Consider the following 16915-nt stretch of genomic DNA (forward strand, 5'->3'; position numbering starts at 1 on the left):
GCAGTACTGGCTTAAGCACTGCCCACGTACCCTTATACAGCCTCTACCCTCGAGGTGTCAAAAATCCAAGAGAATCGCTCCCTTCATTATCATCACTACTTCATATCCTTCCCCCCTGACAGGTCTCCTTCAACCAGCTGATGAAAGGTCTAGGACAGAAACCTCTTTACACCTACCTCATTGCAGGGGGTGACTGGTAAGCCAAGTTGGCCTATGAACATTTTGTTTGGCCTGGATAGTGTTTTTTTGGAAATGTAATTTTAAGGCTTTCAGGCGCAGACTGTGTTCCGCTTGCTTTGGTCCGCGTCATTTCTTATTGTCTTACACTTGGCCCACTTCACTCCTGTTACCTGATTGGCCCTTTGTAGGTATTGGAGTTTTTCAGCCCTATAGAGCGTCTATTATGGTGTCTAGCAAATATTAGGTGTTCAATCAGTGATAGCTTTCCCTTCATTCCCTTCTCTCAAGGTATCCCCTTCTCTGCCCTAGTATGCCGTAGGCTTCTGCTTCCAAATCAGTGCCACTAACCTTGAGTCTGTCCTCTCAGGTCTGTGGTGGCATCTAGGGAGGGGACAGAAGACAGTGCCCTGCACGGGATTGAGGAACTGAAGAAGGTCTGTGTTTTCCACTGATAGTCAACCAGACACCTCTGTCTGTTCCTTCTCACGAGGACACAAAAGTCCCCATCCAGCCAAAGCCCGTTCCCTCCCCCAGTCCTGATCCTGACATCCCCACGCAATAGGTTTGTAACCTAGAATCCTCCTGGTGGCACGGTCTCACCCACCCTCCTCTCCTAGGTGGCTGCTGGGAAGAAGAGGGTGATTGTCATTGGCATTTCGGTGGGACTCTCTGTGAGTGTGAAGACAGGCTGGGTGGATCCATTTGGCAGGGAGGAAGTGGGTGGGAACAGAATAGCATGGCAAATAGATTGATGAAGTGGGTGCTAGAAAACAAAAAGGGTTAGCACAAGAAATTTTGATTTTACTCTCGCTAACTGAGATCTAGTTGTATGAATGTGGAACAGCAGGAAAAGGATCCTATTTCAGAATACCTGGGTATCAATCCATTCAGCAACCAAGGTAGATGGACTAGTCCCAGGGTCAGCAAACTACACTGACAGGTCAATCCTGCCACTGCCTGTTGTTGTAAATAAAGTTTTATTGAGACACAGACATTTGTGTTTACATAATAGCTATGGCCACTTCATGCTACAATGGTAGGGTTGAGTATTACACAGAGTTCATAGGGCCCCCAAAGCCTAAAACATTTATTTTCTTGCTCTTTACAGAAAAAGCTGACCCCTGGACCAGTCCTTTGCTACTTAAGCATGGTCCTTACGTAGCAACATCAGTATTTCCCAAGATTTGCTAGAAATGCAGAATCTCAGGCTCCCCACCAGACCTACTGAGTCTGAATCTGCATTTTAACAAGATTCCCAGTCGTCGGTTTGAGAAGCACCAGACTTGCTGACCCCAATTTTCTCTCACCACTGATTCTAACAATTCACTAAGCGGAAACAAGTCCAGCAGCACTAGATGTGGAAGGAGGCACACGAGGAGGGCAGGACGCTGACCTTAAGGATCGTACAATTTAGTTCAGTAGTTTTTTACCATGCGGAGGATTTCCTTGGGGGAACTTGTTAAAAATACAGGCCTGGGGCTTTCCCCTTCAAATGCAGATCCAGTAGATCTTACTTGGGCCTGGGAATATGCATTTCTACCAAGCATTCTGGGGGATTCTGATGCTCCTGGGCCTCGGGCCACACTAGAGTAACCCCTCTCATCATGTCCCTCTTCTCCCCCTACCATCAGGCTCCCTTTGTGGCAGGCCAGATGGACTACTGCATGGACAACCCCGCCATCTTCTTGCCGGTCCTGGTTGGTTTCAACCCCGTGAACATGGCCAGGTGAGCCGGCTCTAATAAAAGGCAGTGAGCAGCCCCAGCCCTGGGGGAGGCGGAGAGGAAACCTGTCAAAATCTACAGTACGACCACAAAGGGGAGGGCACGCTGGAGATGGTCTTATTCACCACATCTCAGAATATTAAATATTGATTGTCCCTAAGCTTATGAAGTTTTTGTTTTGGGCTTTTTTGTTTTGTTTTTTTGTTTGTTCGGTTGGTCGATTTATTCTCTTATTTCGGAAGGGATTAAAAGCAGCTTACAAAGGCCACGTAAAATACCAGAAACCATACATTTAAAACAGGAAGTGAAGAGACAAGGAAAACAAGGGCCAGAAGATAGAATAGGGTCAGGAAAATGCATGCCACAAAGATGAGCGTCTTTTCAAAGGAGCAGTAGGTGATAACTGACCTCTGACTCCCTTTGCCCAGCACCCTTATTTTAGCACCCATTCTCCTTTGTCATTCCAGGCACCCCTTTGGTCCGTTCTGGCTACTCAAACCCCCACCCTGTTAACACCCCTTTCCTGAAAACTCTGTGCCACCCAATGTCCTCCGCCTAATTGTCTATGTAGATGGCCACTTTGACCTCAGAGAAGGTCAGCATATGAAATCAGTGGTGCTCAGGGGTGGTTCTGTGGCTGTGTGGCCTTGGGAGTGTTAAAGCAATAAGAAACTAGATTCTTAGCCCCTTGCGTGAGAGCTCTGATGTTGTCGCTTTGGGGTAAGGCCCTGAAATATCTATTTTTTGAAAACATCCCTGGAGATGCTGGTCCATAGCCAGGTTTGGGGCACTCTGCTAACTTCCCATTGGAGTGGGCCTCCTGACGAAGCTGAAGGCTTCCTGTCGCTGGAGTATCCCAGTGAAGGCTTGCTGGTTCCTCAAGAGCAGCTTTGCACAGTCAGTGGTGGTCTTGGAGGGGAGGGGCAGCCGGGTGCTTTCTGAGCTCCTTTTCTCAACTCCCAGATTCCAGGCTTGTAGTGTAATTCATGCGAGGATATAAATGGGTCTGAGATACTTTTAACCCTGCTCCTTTTAATGGAGGACTCTCCTTCACCAAAAATGTCTCTGCGGCAGGGGATGCTAATTTCGGGCACTGTGACTAAGTGAAATGAAGGATTTCAAACAATGTGGGCGTGGAGATCTTCCAGTTGTTCTTAAATCAGTGGCTCCCCAACTTGGCTGATCTTCAGAGTCGTCTGGGAAGCATTTTAAAAATACAGATTCTTGGGCTCCAATCCAGAACTCCTGAAGCCGACTCTCAGGGTGGGCGTGGTACCCAGAAATGGGTAGTTTAAAAAAAAACACAAAACTCCCCAGGTGATTTTGATGACTAGCCAAGTTTGGGAACCTCAGTTTTAAACCACACAATGAACACTGGCTCCTCGCTCTGCTTAGGTCTCTAGGGACTTTCAGAAGTAGTTTGAGGACAAATGACAGGAAACACTTTACACGATGGGCATGTAATATGTGAAACTTGTTTGCCCTCGAGGAAATGCAGATTACAAAATATAAAAATAGTTCAAGAAGGGGGAGAGATTTTGCAGGGATGGGATGATAAGGGGAGGTTAGGGAGGCCTTATACAGAGGTAAGTCTTTGAGCTCCTGCCACAGTGGGTGATTCGCTAAGTGTCCCCCAGCAGAGTTGACCAGGGGAGGTCAACTACAGAAGATCCCCACTCTTTGAGATTCCTTGGTTGCACCCAAGCAGGTCACAGGACTGTTGTTCTCTTGTCCCCTTAGCACATTGTTTTGTTCATGATTAATGTATCCAGGAGCTGTTTGCCAGCTATTAGGAGCTATGCTTCATACCTTGTGGTTGTATTCCTTCAGTAGGAACTGTTGTCCCTCCCTCGGGTAGGGAGGGGTTCACTATTTGGGGAGCTGGCCAGAATATATTTCCAGGAATGCGAAGGGCTTCTGATGGACCTTAAGACTGAAAATAAAGTGGCAGTTTTAACATTCTGATGATAGGTACTCCTCCAGGGGTCTACAGAGACTTGTGGGTAGTATGGCCATGGCAGTGGGACATGGGCAAGGACCAGGATACCAGAAAGTTCTGGTCTCAGGCTGGAGCTTTAAACTTGAGTGTTGGCTTTGCTCTGGGATTCAATTGCTGAAATTTTTACTAACCCTTGTCCTTGGGGTTTAGGGACACGCTGCCTCTGTGAGCCCCAAAGCACAGCTCTAGAAGATCGTTGACGTTAGACCCCAATCCCAATGTGGTCTTTGATCCGGACCCCCATCTGAGGCCCTTCCTTTAGATCCTCACCATCTCCCCACCTCTCTGTCTGTGGGCCCCAGAAATGACCCCATTGAAGACTGGAGTTCCACATTCCGACAAATAGCAGAGCGGATGCAGAAACTGCAAGAGAAACAGGAAGCTTTTGTGCTCAATCCTGCGATTGGGGTAGGAGCCTCCCCACCCCCACCTGGGGAACGCTTGCCACCTCCCAGATGCCTCTGATTTTGTTACATCTTGTCTGAATTCCTGGCATTGTGTGTCAACTAAAAAGTCCTAAAGCAAACCCTATTTTCCCATTTCCTCGTTCTCCTTAAGATGTCCTATTTCCATCCTGACCCTGTCTCCTAAATCTGCAATCATTAAACACCTAACTCGTCTAGGGTAGGTTTCCTGTTTGAAGAACCTCTTTTGTATCTGTGAGTAGAGTATTGAATGGAAACAGAATTGCTTTCTGTTTCTCTTCTGTTTTACTTTCAAAGGCGGGCTTTAAACAATGGGATGCGGTTTCTTCTTCTGCCTTTCAATCCTCTCCAAACCTGGGTGGGTCTCCCAAGCCTCTGGTGCTCCTGCGCCTTTTTCTCTGGAGTGAGGACGCGCGGCACTGGGGCACGAGCGTGGTCTACCCTCATTTTGACTTGCCAAGGGCCTGAGCCCAGAGCCTGCCCCTGGCCCTCTGTGCCAGTGGGGGGCACGTCTGTGACACTCTCCTTGCTCTTCCCTCTGTGAGGTAGGAAGCCAGCCACCCCGTGTGAGGTCCGTGTTTTTCAGCTCTTAGGCGCTCATCTGTCCTGTCTGCAGTTGTTTACGTTTAATCTCCTTTTCTCAGACACTGCTTTGATCATTCTTTGTGCAGGAATCTCTTTATGCTCAGTGTGTCGTGTTACATCCCTATCCATTACAACGGCTGCTTCATTGGTCTGTCCAAAGGACATGAAATGGGGTGTTCAGATTGACAAACTGCTATTAAAAAAATGGGGGGTTGGGTGGGGAGAAACTTCTTGGAAAACAAAACAAAAAACCCTCTCCAAAAAACACTTATCTCTTGCTAACAGGACACCCAATCGCTGTGGCTTCCTCCTTAGAGTCCTGAATGTACCATAGAAATGACCAGAGGTGGCCCTTACCCTCTCTCTTCTTGTCTCAGTGAAGCCCTCAACCCAGCACTGCTCATAGCGCCCTGGGCACCACCAGTCCTGCCGAATGCAAGCCCAGTGGCCTCTAACCAGACTCCATGCCAGGAGTCACTAACCGGACTCCGTGCCAGGGGCCACCAACCAGAGTGCGTGCCCAGCGGCCACTAATTTTAGTGAACTCCAGGATCCTCCTTCCTCTCCCAATTCCTCCTCGGTGTCATCACCTCCTCAGCCCGAGGGCCTCAGTGGCTCATCCCGGATGAAAGGTGGAAGCGCGACCAAGATCCTGCTGGAAACCCTGCTACTGGCAGCCCATAAGACTGTGGACCGGGGCATCGCCGCGTCTCAGAGGTAGGGAGGATCTGGACAAGAGAGAGATCAGAGTCAGGCAGGGAGGGGGTTGCTACAGGTTGGGGGATGGCAAGTCCAGACACAGAGACAGGTTAATGGCAGCAAGATGGAGGCCCCACCACGTCCCCTTGGGCAAAGAGCTAGCCTGGGGTTCCTACCACGCAGAGTCTTGATTGTTTCCAGTGGCCCCTGGATTCCTCGGGTCCCGCTAATCTCCGTGTCCACCTGGGCCACCTAATCCTGAGCCCAGCTGGGCCATCCAAAGCTAACCTAGTTTCGGAGAGTCTTTGATTTTGGGGATGGTCCAGGTCATGCAGGAGGAGCTCCTTCTGCTGGGGGCCTGCTTCCCTTACCGGGGTCTCTGGCCTTGCTCCCAGAATCCCCACTTACCTCATCATCCACTCTGATGCCATCCTCTTCCCACTGCTCTCTTAATGTCCTTATCCCTCTGTCTGCTCTTTGTGTTCTGCTCACTGAAGACCTTTCTATCCTCTGAAATGCATTCTAATAATACTCACTGCACCTCCACTAAGGACCAGCAGAACTTAATTTTAAGGGAATTGTGCCTTCCCCTGGGCAGGGGTGGGTAGCCATGCTTTCTGAGGGGGCACTGGGCCCACCCCGGGAGCCCGTGGCCTTTCTCCCAGGTGCCTTCTGGAAATCCTGCGGACGTTTGAGCGGGCTCACAAGGTGACCTATAGTCAAAGCCCTAAGATTGCTGCCCTGATGAAACAAGCCAGCACCAGGTGTGTGGAAAGGGGGGAGGGGGGAGGTGTTTGGCGGGGGGAGGTGGTGTGGACGAGGAATGTCCCGAGAGTAGCAAAGACTCTACAAGTCACGTAACAGAGTGAGGGGAGCAGGTCTGCATGGTGGAGGGGCTTCCTTCCTGTTGGTTTACACCTGTGCTCTGCCGTATGCATCTTTCTCTGATCCCTGGTCTTTTTTCGTTGTGATCTCTCCTCTCGTGTCCTGACCTCTGGCCCGTTCTCAGCCTGGAGAAAAAAGGCCGAGTGTACCTGGTTGGCTGGCAGACCCTTGGCATCATTGCCATCATGGATGGAGTAGAGTGCATCCACACCTTCGGTGCTGGTGGGACCCCGGTCCAGACTTTCTTCCTGGTTCCTCCTGATCCAAACCGATTTCCTACTCCCAACCCATAGGGGTTCTTCATTCAGTGGCCATCCTGTCCTATCGGAATAGGCATTTCAGTCAAGCGCTCCTTCCTTTGAACCCCTATTCAAGCCTTGATCCCTCAATTCCCAGTCCTGCTTAGCTGTGGCTTCCCATGTGTGTGACACCTCATCCCACACCCCACTTGCCACTTTCCTCCAAGCCCCATTCACATCCCCCCAAGCCTAGAATCTTTCTTTCCTGTAAAGCCCATCACTCCTTTCTCCCTGTCCTTAAACCTTCCAGACTTCCGAGACGTCCGTGGCTTTCTCATTGGTGATCACAGTGATATGTTTAGCCAGAAGGCTGAGCTCATCAACCAGGTGGGAGGATGACGGGACATGGGGGAGGTTGTGAAGGTGACTGGTGTGCAGAGAGTGGGACTTCAGGGGAGGTGGAGACAGGTGGGGGAGTATAACAGGGTAGACAGTCCAGAGAAGGGAATATGAGTTCGAGGTTGGGAGGCTTTGGGGCAGCACAGGGAGGGTGGAAGGCTCTGATTCACCCTCTAAAGCTGGCTCTAGTCCAGTGCTCTTCCCTCAACTTGCTGCATCATCTTGGGCAAAACACTTTACCTCTTGAACCTCAGTTCTTGCATCTGTATAAAAACACGCTGTATGAGAGGTCCTGTGAGGCCCTCTGCAGTCCCCAGTCTTCATGGGGGGGACTCCCATCTTCTTGTGCCCAGGGTCCCCAGTGCTCCTTCTCCCAGGAGGACTTCCTGACTTCCATCTTGCCATCCCTCACGGAAATTGACACTGTGGTCTTCATTTTTACCCTGGATGGTGAGAGGGAAGACGGGAGCAGTGGGGTGAGCGGACGGAGGCAGTGGAGTGACTCAAGGGAACTGTCATTCTTCTGGGTCTTAAGGCACCTGCTGTGAGGGAGGGCTGGGGGCACGTGTCCTGACTGGACCCCAGGGCAATAGGAGGAAGAGCTGAACAGCCAGCCTTTCATCTCTGGTGCCCTCCCCCTCTCCTAGACAACCTCACGGAGGTGCAGACGCTGGTGGAGCAGGTGAAAGAGAAGACTGCCAACATCCAGGCCTTGGCACATAGCACCGTGGGCCAGATCCTGCCGGTGAGGGTCCAGCCTTGAGGAGGGAACCTGGGGTGGCAGTTACAGCAAGGCCTTCCTGGAGATGCTGCCCTTACTCCCCTCTGTCTCTCTTTCTCCAGACCCCTCTGAAGAAGCTCTTCCCCTCCATCATCAGCATCATGTGGCCCCTGCTTTTCTTTGAATATGAAGGGAACTTCATCCAGGTATGGGGAATGAGAAGGTATTATCTGTGCTGAGGGACTCAGAGGAGGAGGGCTTCTAGAAATTAGAAAACTCAAGGCTGGAGGGTAGAAAGCTTTGTTGGACTTCCAGAAAGCCAGCTGGTCAAGTTCTTGTGTTACCAGGTCACTGGTGAGAGTTTCCAAGGCAATGGCTCAGATCTCTCCAGGAATATGCAAAAAAGACAGGCCAGGCCACCAATCACCTGACAGATTTGTCCTTTGTTACAGGTTCATTGTCGATATTACAGTCATCCTCACTATACGAAAGTCTTTAAAGCATATGTTTGCAAGTTCCCCAAGCTGAATTCACTGCAGACAATACTACACTGATATTGTCTGTAATAAAATGAAATTATAATTTCACTAGTTTTCATTAATTATAATTTATTGTAATATTTATTATAATTATAATTTTCACTAATTATAATTTACTAGTGAAGGTAATGCTTGGACAAAGCATTATCAGTACAAGTACTGATAATAATCATAGAAGTAATAATCAATTTGGGTGCACTTTGCAGTTTATAGAGTTTGGAGTGGGCATTGGGACATCTGAGTGTCAGTTCAGCTGTGCTTTGTGGCCCAAGAAAGAAAGCAATTTTACGTCTGTGGTCCTCCGTTTTCTCACCTGACACCTGTCCACCATCCACAGGGCACAACCAGGGCCCTGAAGGGTTGCCCTGGAGAGATGTGGTCTCAGCCATTATTCAGATCACCTCCTCCAGGAAGCTTCCTGACTCGACCAGACAACAGCTGCCATGATTTCTTACCTGCACTCAGAACTCAGTGGAAGCCCCTCCCCCGATCCAGGGGATCCATACTCCTTGCAATGCGTATCTTTGTCTTCCCTTCCAAATGGTGTTCACTGGTCACATCTCTACTTTTTGGCGTACTTTCAACATTTGTTGTCTCCTTTGACATCTCACATCTAAGAAGTCTTCTCCGATGAAACCCACATTGTCTAGACCCCTCCTGGGTGTGAGATACCTCCTCACACTTCCAGGTTCCACTGTATAGTCATCATACCTCATACACATAGGCCTCTGCACTTTACAAACTATTTCATGTATAATATCATTTCTCATAACAAGCTCCTAAGGGATGTAGGTTTTGTCCCCCATCTCAGATAAGGAAGCTGAAACTAAGAGATTAAGGGATTGTAACCACAGCCACGTGGCTAAAGCAGGGATCAGGACTTGAACCCTGGCCTTATGATTCTACATCCATGGTTTATTTCACTGCACAATATAAATTTCAACCATATCCATGAGTTGAGCCAGATTCTTCTATTCATTCATTCAACAAATATTTTTTATGCACCTACCACATGTCAGGGATAAGGGATATAACAGGGAATGTTAACCTGTGATCTTTTGAAAAAGATCTGTGTTTTTAAAGAAAATTGTAATTTTAATAGCTATATTTTTATTGTAAACACTTTAGAAAATACGGAAATCAAAAGAAGGAGAAAAGTATCCATAACAACCTTCTTCCAAAAAAAACCACTTAGACAAATTTTGGAGAATGTCCCTCTAGGCTTTTTTATGCGTATGTAAATATATTTATACAAAAATAGGACTATATTTGACATGCTGGGTTTTTTAAATTTTTTTAATTTATTTGAGAGAGAGAGAGAGAGAGAGAGCACGTGTGGTGGGGAGGGGCAGAGGAAGAGGGAGAAGCAGATTCTCCGAGCAGGGAGCCTGACATGGGGCTCGATCCCAGGACCCCAGGATCACGACCCGAGCTGAAGGCAGATGCCCAACTGTCTGAGCCACCCAGGATCCCTGACATGCTGTTTTTAACTTGCTTCTCTTCATTGAAAATTACAAACACCTTTTTGTACAAATATATTCACATCATCATTTTTAAAAAATATTTTTATTTATGTATTTGAGAGAGAGCGTGAATAGGGGGAGGGGGAAGGGTAGAAGGCGAGGGAGAAGCAGGCTCCCCCCTCCATCATGACCTGAGCTGAAGGCAGAGCTTAAAAGACTGAGCCGCACCATTTTTAATGTTGATGTAGTATTCCCCTGTATGGCTGTACCATAATTTGTTTACTCTCACCTCAATTGTTAGACATTGTAGATCGTTTCAAAATTATGGCTTTTATCAAAATACTGCACTGAACACCCTTCTACATGTATTTGACTCTTCTGTGAGGATAAACCCTGGGATAAACCTCCAAAAGTGGAATCACTGGGTCAAAGGTGTAAAATTTTAAGGCATTTTGATGCAGATTGTCAAAGTGACCTTAAAAGGTTTATAAACAATGTATAAAATTGCTGTACCCCCAAATCCTTCAAATACTGGGTAGCATTGTTCTTTTTGATCTTACTAATCAGCAAAGCAAAAGAAGCAAAACTAAACAAAAAGCACTTCAGTGTTGTTTTAATTCCTATTCTTTTTTTTAAAGATTTTATTTGTTTGAGAGAGAGAGAGCACGTGCGCGGGTGCATTTGTGGGAGGAGGGGCAGAGGGAGAGGGAGAAGCAGACTCCCTGCTGAGTGCAGAGCCCAATGTAGGTGCTTGACTCTGAGATCAGGACCTGAGCCGAAGTCAGACACTTAACTGACTGAGCCACCCAGATGCCCCCAATTCAAATTCCTTTGACTATGGAGATTGACCACTTAAAGATATAGACTGGCCATTGCATTTTTTTCTTTATTGTGTTACTTCTTCATACCTTGTGGGCATATTCACCCATTCTTTTGGGAGTATTTATTTTTTACTTACTAATTTATAAGAGGGAGTGTATATAGCAAGGACAGTAGCCTTTTTCTCCCCTGTTCTATATTTTTCTCCAGTTTATTACTATTTCTTATTTCTACATTTTTGATGTAGAGATATTTTATTTGCATTTTTACATAGTCACATCTATTGATCTTTGTGTGTGTGTGTGTGTGTGTGTGTGTGTGTACTTCTGCCTTTTGCTTGATTCTGGTTTGTATCTTTCTAAATACATTGCAATTGTTTGAAATAAAGAGGCTTTCATTAGTAAATCTTTAGTTGCAGAAATATTGTTGATGTAAACTCCTCCCACACTTTTATTTTGAAAAATTTTCCACCCTGCAGAAAAATTGCAAGAATAGAACAGTGAACACCCATACACTTTTCCCTAGATTCAGTCTTTCACATTTTGCCACGCCTGCTTCATCCCTCTTTTCCTCTGAATTATTTGAAAGATACTTGAAGATACGATGACACTTGACACAAATTACTGTGTCCCCTATGAACAAGGACATTTGCCCACGTAACCACAATATAATTATCACACTCAGGGAAAATGACAGTGAATACGATTATTGAATATGCAGACCATATTCAAATTTCCCCAATTATCCCTGTATTATTTTTATTTCCAGGTCCAGGATCCAATCAGAGATAATGTGTTGTACTTAATTATCAGGTCTCTTTAGTTTCCTTTAATCTAGATGCATTCTTTAGCTGTAGTTTGTGTCTTTTATGACATTGGTAGTACAGGAGTCTGGACCCATTGTTTTCCAGAATGTGCTTCACCTGGGATTTGCCTGATTGTTTCTTCATTATATGCAGGTGAAGTTTTTGGCAGGTACACTGCATAGAGGCTGTGCCTTTGTCCGTGTGTCACATTGGGAGGTGCCTGATGTCAGTTCCTTCCTTTATCGGTGAGGTTATGTTTGATCACTTACCCAATGTAGGGTCAGATTTCTTTCTTTCTTTCTTTCTTTCTTTCTTTCTTTCTTTCTTTCTTTCTTTCTTTCTTTCTTTCTTTCTTTCTTTCTTTCTTTCTTATTTATTTATGTGACAGAGAGACAGCCAGCGAGAGAGGGAACACAAGCAGGGGGAGTGGGAGAGGAAGAAGCAGGCTCCCAGCGGAGGAGCCCGATGTGGGACTCGATCCTGGAACGCCAGGATCACGCCCTGGCCGAAGGCAGATGCTTAACGACTGCGCCACCCAGGCGCCCCCCTTTCTTTCTTTCTTTCTTTTTTTTTTTTTTAAGATTTTATTTGTTTATTTGGAAGAGAGACAAAGAGTGAACATGAGTGATGGGGGAGGGGTGGAGGGAGAGGGACAAGCAGACTCCCCACTGAGCAGGGAGCCAGAGCTGGGGCTCCATCTCAGGAGCCCGAGATCATGAGCAGAGCTGAAGGCAGAAGCTTAAACCATTGAGCCACCCAGGCTCCCTGGTAGTGTCTGATTTCTTCGCGTCCTATTCCTTGGTGATCTTTCACCCAGTGGTTTTGGCATTCACAGGTGATTCTTGGCCCAATCAGTGTATTAGTATGGTGGTTTGTAAATGGTGATTTTCTATTTTTATCTGTCTCCATTTATTAGTTGCTATTCTTCTGTAAAGAAAATCTCTCCCTTCTCTCCCCACCCCATCTACATTTGTTTAGACTCATGAATTTTTTGTTGTTAAATGTGTTTTAATCCATTCCTGTCATTATTTATTTTAATACTCAAAACAAGCACTTACTCAGCCTGGCCCCTTTGTCCTTGTGACATATCCACATTAGTGTTTGAACACTCTTTGCTGTGTTTCTTTTGGGGAAAAAAAAATCACCATTTCTCTTATGCAAAAGGGTAGCATATTATAGTCTTTTGTGTCTTGCGTTTTTTCGTAACAAGATATCTTGAAAATCACTCCACTTCAGTTTCTTAATCTCTTAATTATTGTTTACATGTCTCTGTGTGTGTGTGTGTGTGTGTGTGTGTGTGTGTGTGTCTGTACAATAGTGTCCCCAGCCATTTATGTAGGAGTACAGAAATGTTGTCCCAGGTTCACCTTCTACTTTCCCTGGTCCAGTCCTGGCTGGAATCAGTAATTTTCAAGGAGCCCTGGTGGTTGTCAGTGGGGGTTGGTACAGCAGTCACACCTTCTCCACGGTTTTGCTTTCCATGGTTTCATTAACCCCAATCAACTGGTAGTCCAGAAGCAGATGATCCCCCTGACGGATCACCAGAAGGTCAGTAGTAGCCTAATGCTATGTCACAATGCCTACATCATTCCCGTCCCTCCATCTCATCTAGCAGCCATTTTGTCATCTCGCATCATGACAAGAAGGGGAAGGGTGAATACAGTTCAATAAGATATTTTGAGACACCACATTCACATAACTTTTATTATAATATATTGTTATAATTGTTCTATTTTATTGTTGTTAATCTCTTACTGTGCCTAATGCATGAACTAATCTCTATCATAGGTATGTATGTATAGAAGAAAATGCTATGTTATGGCTTCATACTATCTGCAGTGTCAGGCATCCACTGGGGGTCTGGAATTTATCCCCGTGGGTAAGTGGGGGCTGCTGTATTTAGAAACCTAGGCGCTAGGTACGCTCCCTGCTACTAGTGACTTTGCCTCTAAGCAAAGTTCTTTGGTAGAAAGACAGGGGCACCTGGGTGGCTCAGTCGGTTAAATGTCGGACTCTTAATTTCAGTTCAGGTCATGACCTCAGGGTCATGAAATTGAGCCCCCCATCCGACTCCATGCTCAGCGTGGCATCTGCTTGAGATTCTCTCTCTCCCTCTGCTCCCCTCCCTGCTTGTGCGTGCACTCTCTCTCTGTCTCAAAACAAAAAAAGAAAAGAAAAAAAAAGAAACAAGGAAATACAGTTAACTCTTGAACAACACCGGGGTTAGAGGCACTGGCACCCCACACAGTTGAAAATCCCCGTATAACTTTTGACTCCCCCAAACTTAACTAATAGCTTACTGTTGACCAGAAGCCTTCCTGATAACATACACAATTAACATGTATTTTTAAAGTTATATGTATTATATGCTGTATTTTTACAATAAAATAAGCTAGAGAAAACAAAATGTTAAGAAAATCATACAGAAAATTCATTTATAGTACCACACTGTATTTATTGAAAAAAATTGCATATAAGTGGACATTTGCAGTTCAAACCCTTGTTGTTCAAGGGTCAACCGTATATGTTTTTTTCACATAAGTACATATATATATACATATTTATGAATGTATATATGTTCTCCTTCCTGTTTTCCCTTAATGAGAATGTCGATTTCCAACATCATCAATATATTTATCCATTTGCTTAGTGCTGCAGTAAATACCAGTTTTGAAATCACTATCATCAACAAACTTACCAAGAAATGGTCAAGATTTTTTTGCAGTTCTTTTTGTGTCCTGACCATACCCCACTAAAGATACATAAAGTGTTCAAAGTTACTTGGATTAGATTTTTTCCCTCTCTCGTAGTTATGTTATCAATATGATATATAGTTTCATTTCCTTTATTTTGATTTGTTTTCAATTTTAGAGTTTTTCAGTTTTTGATCTCATTTTATCTTTGAATATGTAAAACACAACGTGGTTTAAAGTCAAACTGTATAAAAAGGAGATGTCCCATCCCCTTCACTCTTCCTTCCTCCTGTTTCCACTCATCCCTGTGGGTAAACAATTTTATTAGTCACTGACTTGCATTCCTGTGTTTCTTTTTACAAAAAAAAAAAGTGTGTATTTGTATGTGCTTTGCAATTTTTGCGTATACAAGACGCAGTGTGCTGTGTATATTCTTTTGTGCTTTAATGAGAGATCCTGAAAATAACTCCACTTGGGTTCATAAAACCCTTCCTCATTATTTTTTACATTCGTGTGATTGTACGTGTGCAAGAATTATTTGGCCAGTCTCTCATGTAGGACATTTGGTTGTTTCTAATATTTTGCTATTTACCAATAATGATGCAATGAATATGCATGTATTTTTGTAATGTAGAAGTGTATCTTTGGGATAAATTTCTAGAAGAAGAAGAGCTGGGTCAAAGGAGAAATACATACATAAGAAAAAGCTAGCTACTGCAGTATTCCCCGTCATAGGGGTTGTCCCATTTTGCTTCTTATACCAGTAATATATGAAAATGCCTGCTTCCCTATAGCTTCCTTTTTTGAAAAAAAGATTTATTTATTTATTAGTTTGAGGGAGGGGAGGGGCAGAGGGAGAGAGAGCCTTAAGCAACTCTTCACTGAGTGTGTCGCCCAACATGGGGCTCAATGCCATGATGCTGAGATCAGGACCTGAGCCGAAACCAAGGGTTGGATGCTTAACCAGCTGAGCCACCCAGGCACCCCTTCCCTATAGCTTCTTTAAGAGCATTCTCAAGCTTTTGCATTTGTGCCAATCCGATAGATGAGAAATTCTATTTCTGTGTGGTTTTCATTCGTATTTTACTATTATGGGTTTAGCTGAGCATCTTTTCACATGCTTAAGGGTCTTCAGTAAATCTTTTCCTTTGTGGACTGTGTGTTCCTGTAAACACATGAAATATACTCATTTTCTAATGGTATTGGGATCTGTAGGATCCCTTGGTTTTTAGTACTTCCTTTTTATTTAAAGATATTATTTATTTATTTGAGAGAGAGGGAGAGCACAAGCAGGGGGAGCGACATGCAGAGGAAGAGGGAGAGGCAGGCTCCCCACTAAGCAAGGAGCCCGACGACGCTGGCCTTGATGCCAGGACCCTGGGATCAGGACCTGAGCCGAAGGCAACGCTTAACTGACTGAGCCATCCAGGTGCCCCTGATTTTTAGTACTTTATAAATCAGAGGCATTAGTCCTTTCTTTCTGATATATATTGTAAATATTTCATTTGGGTTTTAACCATGCAAATGTCTTTGTTTTAATTTTTCTGGGGGAGAACTTATTAATCCATTTTTTTTGTTGAATCTGGACCTTGAGGCACAGAAAGCTCTCTGCTACCACCAGGCTGTAAAGGAACTCCACCTGTGTTTTCTTCTAGTATATGTCTCTTCTAGTAAAATGGTTTCTTTTTTCTTTCTTTTTTTAAAAACGCTTAGATCTGCAAGTCATTAGTTTATTCTTGTGTGTGGGTTAAGGTATGAACCCAATTTTATATTTTTCTAAGTGACTACTTGACTGTCTCTCTCTATATATAAATATATATTTATTATGTATAAATATATATTTATATATATATTTAAAGATTTTATTTATTTCTTTGAGAGAGAGTGAGCAAGAGAGAGAAAAGGAGCAGGGGGAGAGGAAGAAGCAGGCTCCCCATTGAGCAGGGAGCCCCACACGGCGATTCATCCCTGGACCCCGAGATCATGACCTGAGCCAAAGGCAGACGTTCACCGACTGAACCACCCAGACGCCCCATCTCAACATATTTTTTAAATTCATCTTTTCCTGAGTGATTTAAGTGCTCTCTCGATCAGATACTTAGTTCCCATGTGCACTGGTTTATTTCTGGACTTTGTGTTCTGTTCTACCAGTCTGTCTATTGATGTGATGATGCCATACAGTTTAAATATAGAGGCTTATTGTGGGCTTAATAGCTGAAAGGTTAGTGCTTCTCGCACTCTTCTTTTTAAGGATTTTTCTAGGTACAGTTGGTGCCTTTTTTTCTATGTGTACTTTATTTTTTTTTTAAGATTTTATTTATTTATTTGACAGAGAGAGACACAGCCAGCGAGAGAGGGAACACAAGCAGGGGGAGTGGGAGAGGGAGAAGCAGGCTCCCAGTGGAGCAAGGAACCCGATGCCAGGCTCGATCCCAGGACTCTGGGATCAAGCCCTGAGCCAAAGGCAGACGCTTAACGACTGAGCCACCCAGGCGCCCCTCTATGTGTACTTTAAAATGAATGTGTCTGGATTCAAATTATGTACACTTTAAAATATTTCTGTGTTAATGATAATGCATGGTATAAATGGTTATATAATGGTCAGTGACATAAATGATATAACCCAGATTTGACTGATCTCTTTCCCTCATGGCAGTCTGTGTACCGTATACTAGCTCCATTCTGATTGGTCAGATTTCTGCGTGCGCTCTCGCTCCTTTTTTCTTTTTTTTTTTTTTTTT

General features: G+C 44.9%; 1 protein-coding gene across 4 annotated transcripts in view; it reads left to right on the forward strand.

Annotated features, from left to right (window-relative positions):
• Positions 1-16915, forward strand: part of GCKR (glucokinase regulator) — a 31553-nt gene that overhangs the window by 8176 nt on the left and 6462 nt on the right. For 3 of the 4 annotated variants that reach the window (XM_008700302.1, XM_008700301.1, XM_008700298.1), the window contains exons 5-16: positions 123-196; positions 548-614; positions 798-851; positions 1812-1906; positions 4205-4310; positions 5511-5629; positions 6277-6375; positions 6621-6718; positions 7046-7122; positions 7488-7584; positions 7782-7879; positions 7978-8061. In XM_008700302.1, the coding sequence (XP_008698524.1) occupies positions 123-196; positions 548-614; positions 798-851; positions 1812-1906; positions 4205-4310; positions 5511-5629; positions 6277-6375; positions 6621-6718; positions 7046-7122; positions 7488-7584; positions 7782-7879; positions 7978-8061 (1068 nt within the window). The remainder of the gene's footprint in view (positions 1-122; positions 197-547; positions 615-797; positions 852-1811; positions 1907-4204; positions 4311-5510; positions 5630-6276; positions 6376-6620; positions 6719-7045; positions 7123-7487; positions 7585-7781; positions 7880-7977; positions 8062-16915) is intronic. The other variant, XM_040623030.1, reaches the window with a different exon arrangement.

This window comes from Ursus maritimus, unplaced genomic scaffold (genome assembly GCF_017311325.1).
Source record: "Ursus maritimus isolate PB19 unplaced genomic scaffold, ASM1731132v1 scaffold_6, whole genome shotgun sequence".
Classification (NCBI taxonomy): Eukaryota; Metazoa; Chordata; class Mammalia; order Carnivora; family Ursidae; genus Ursus; species Ursus maritimus.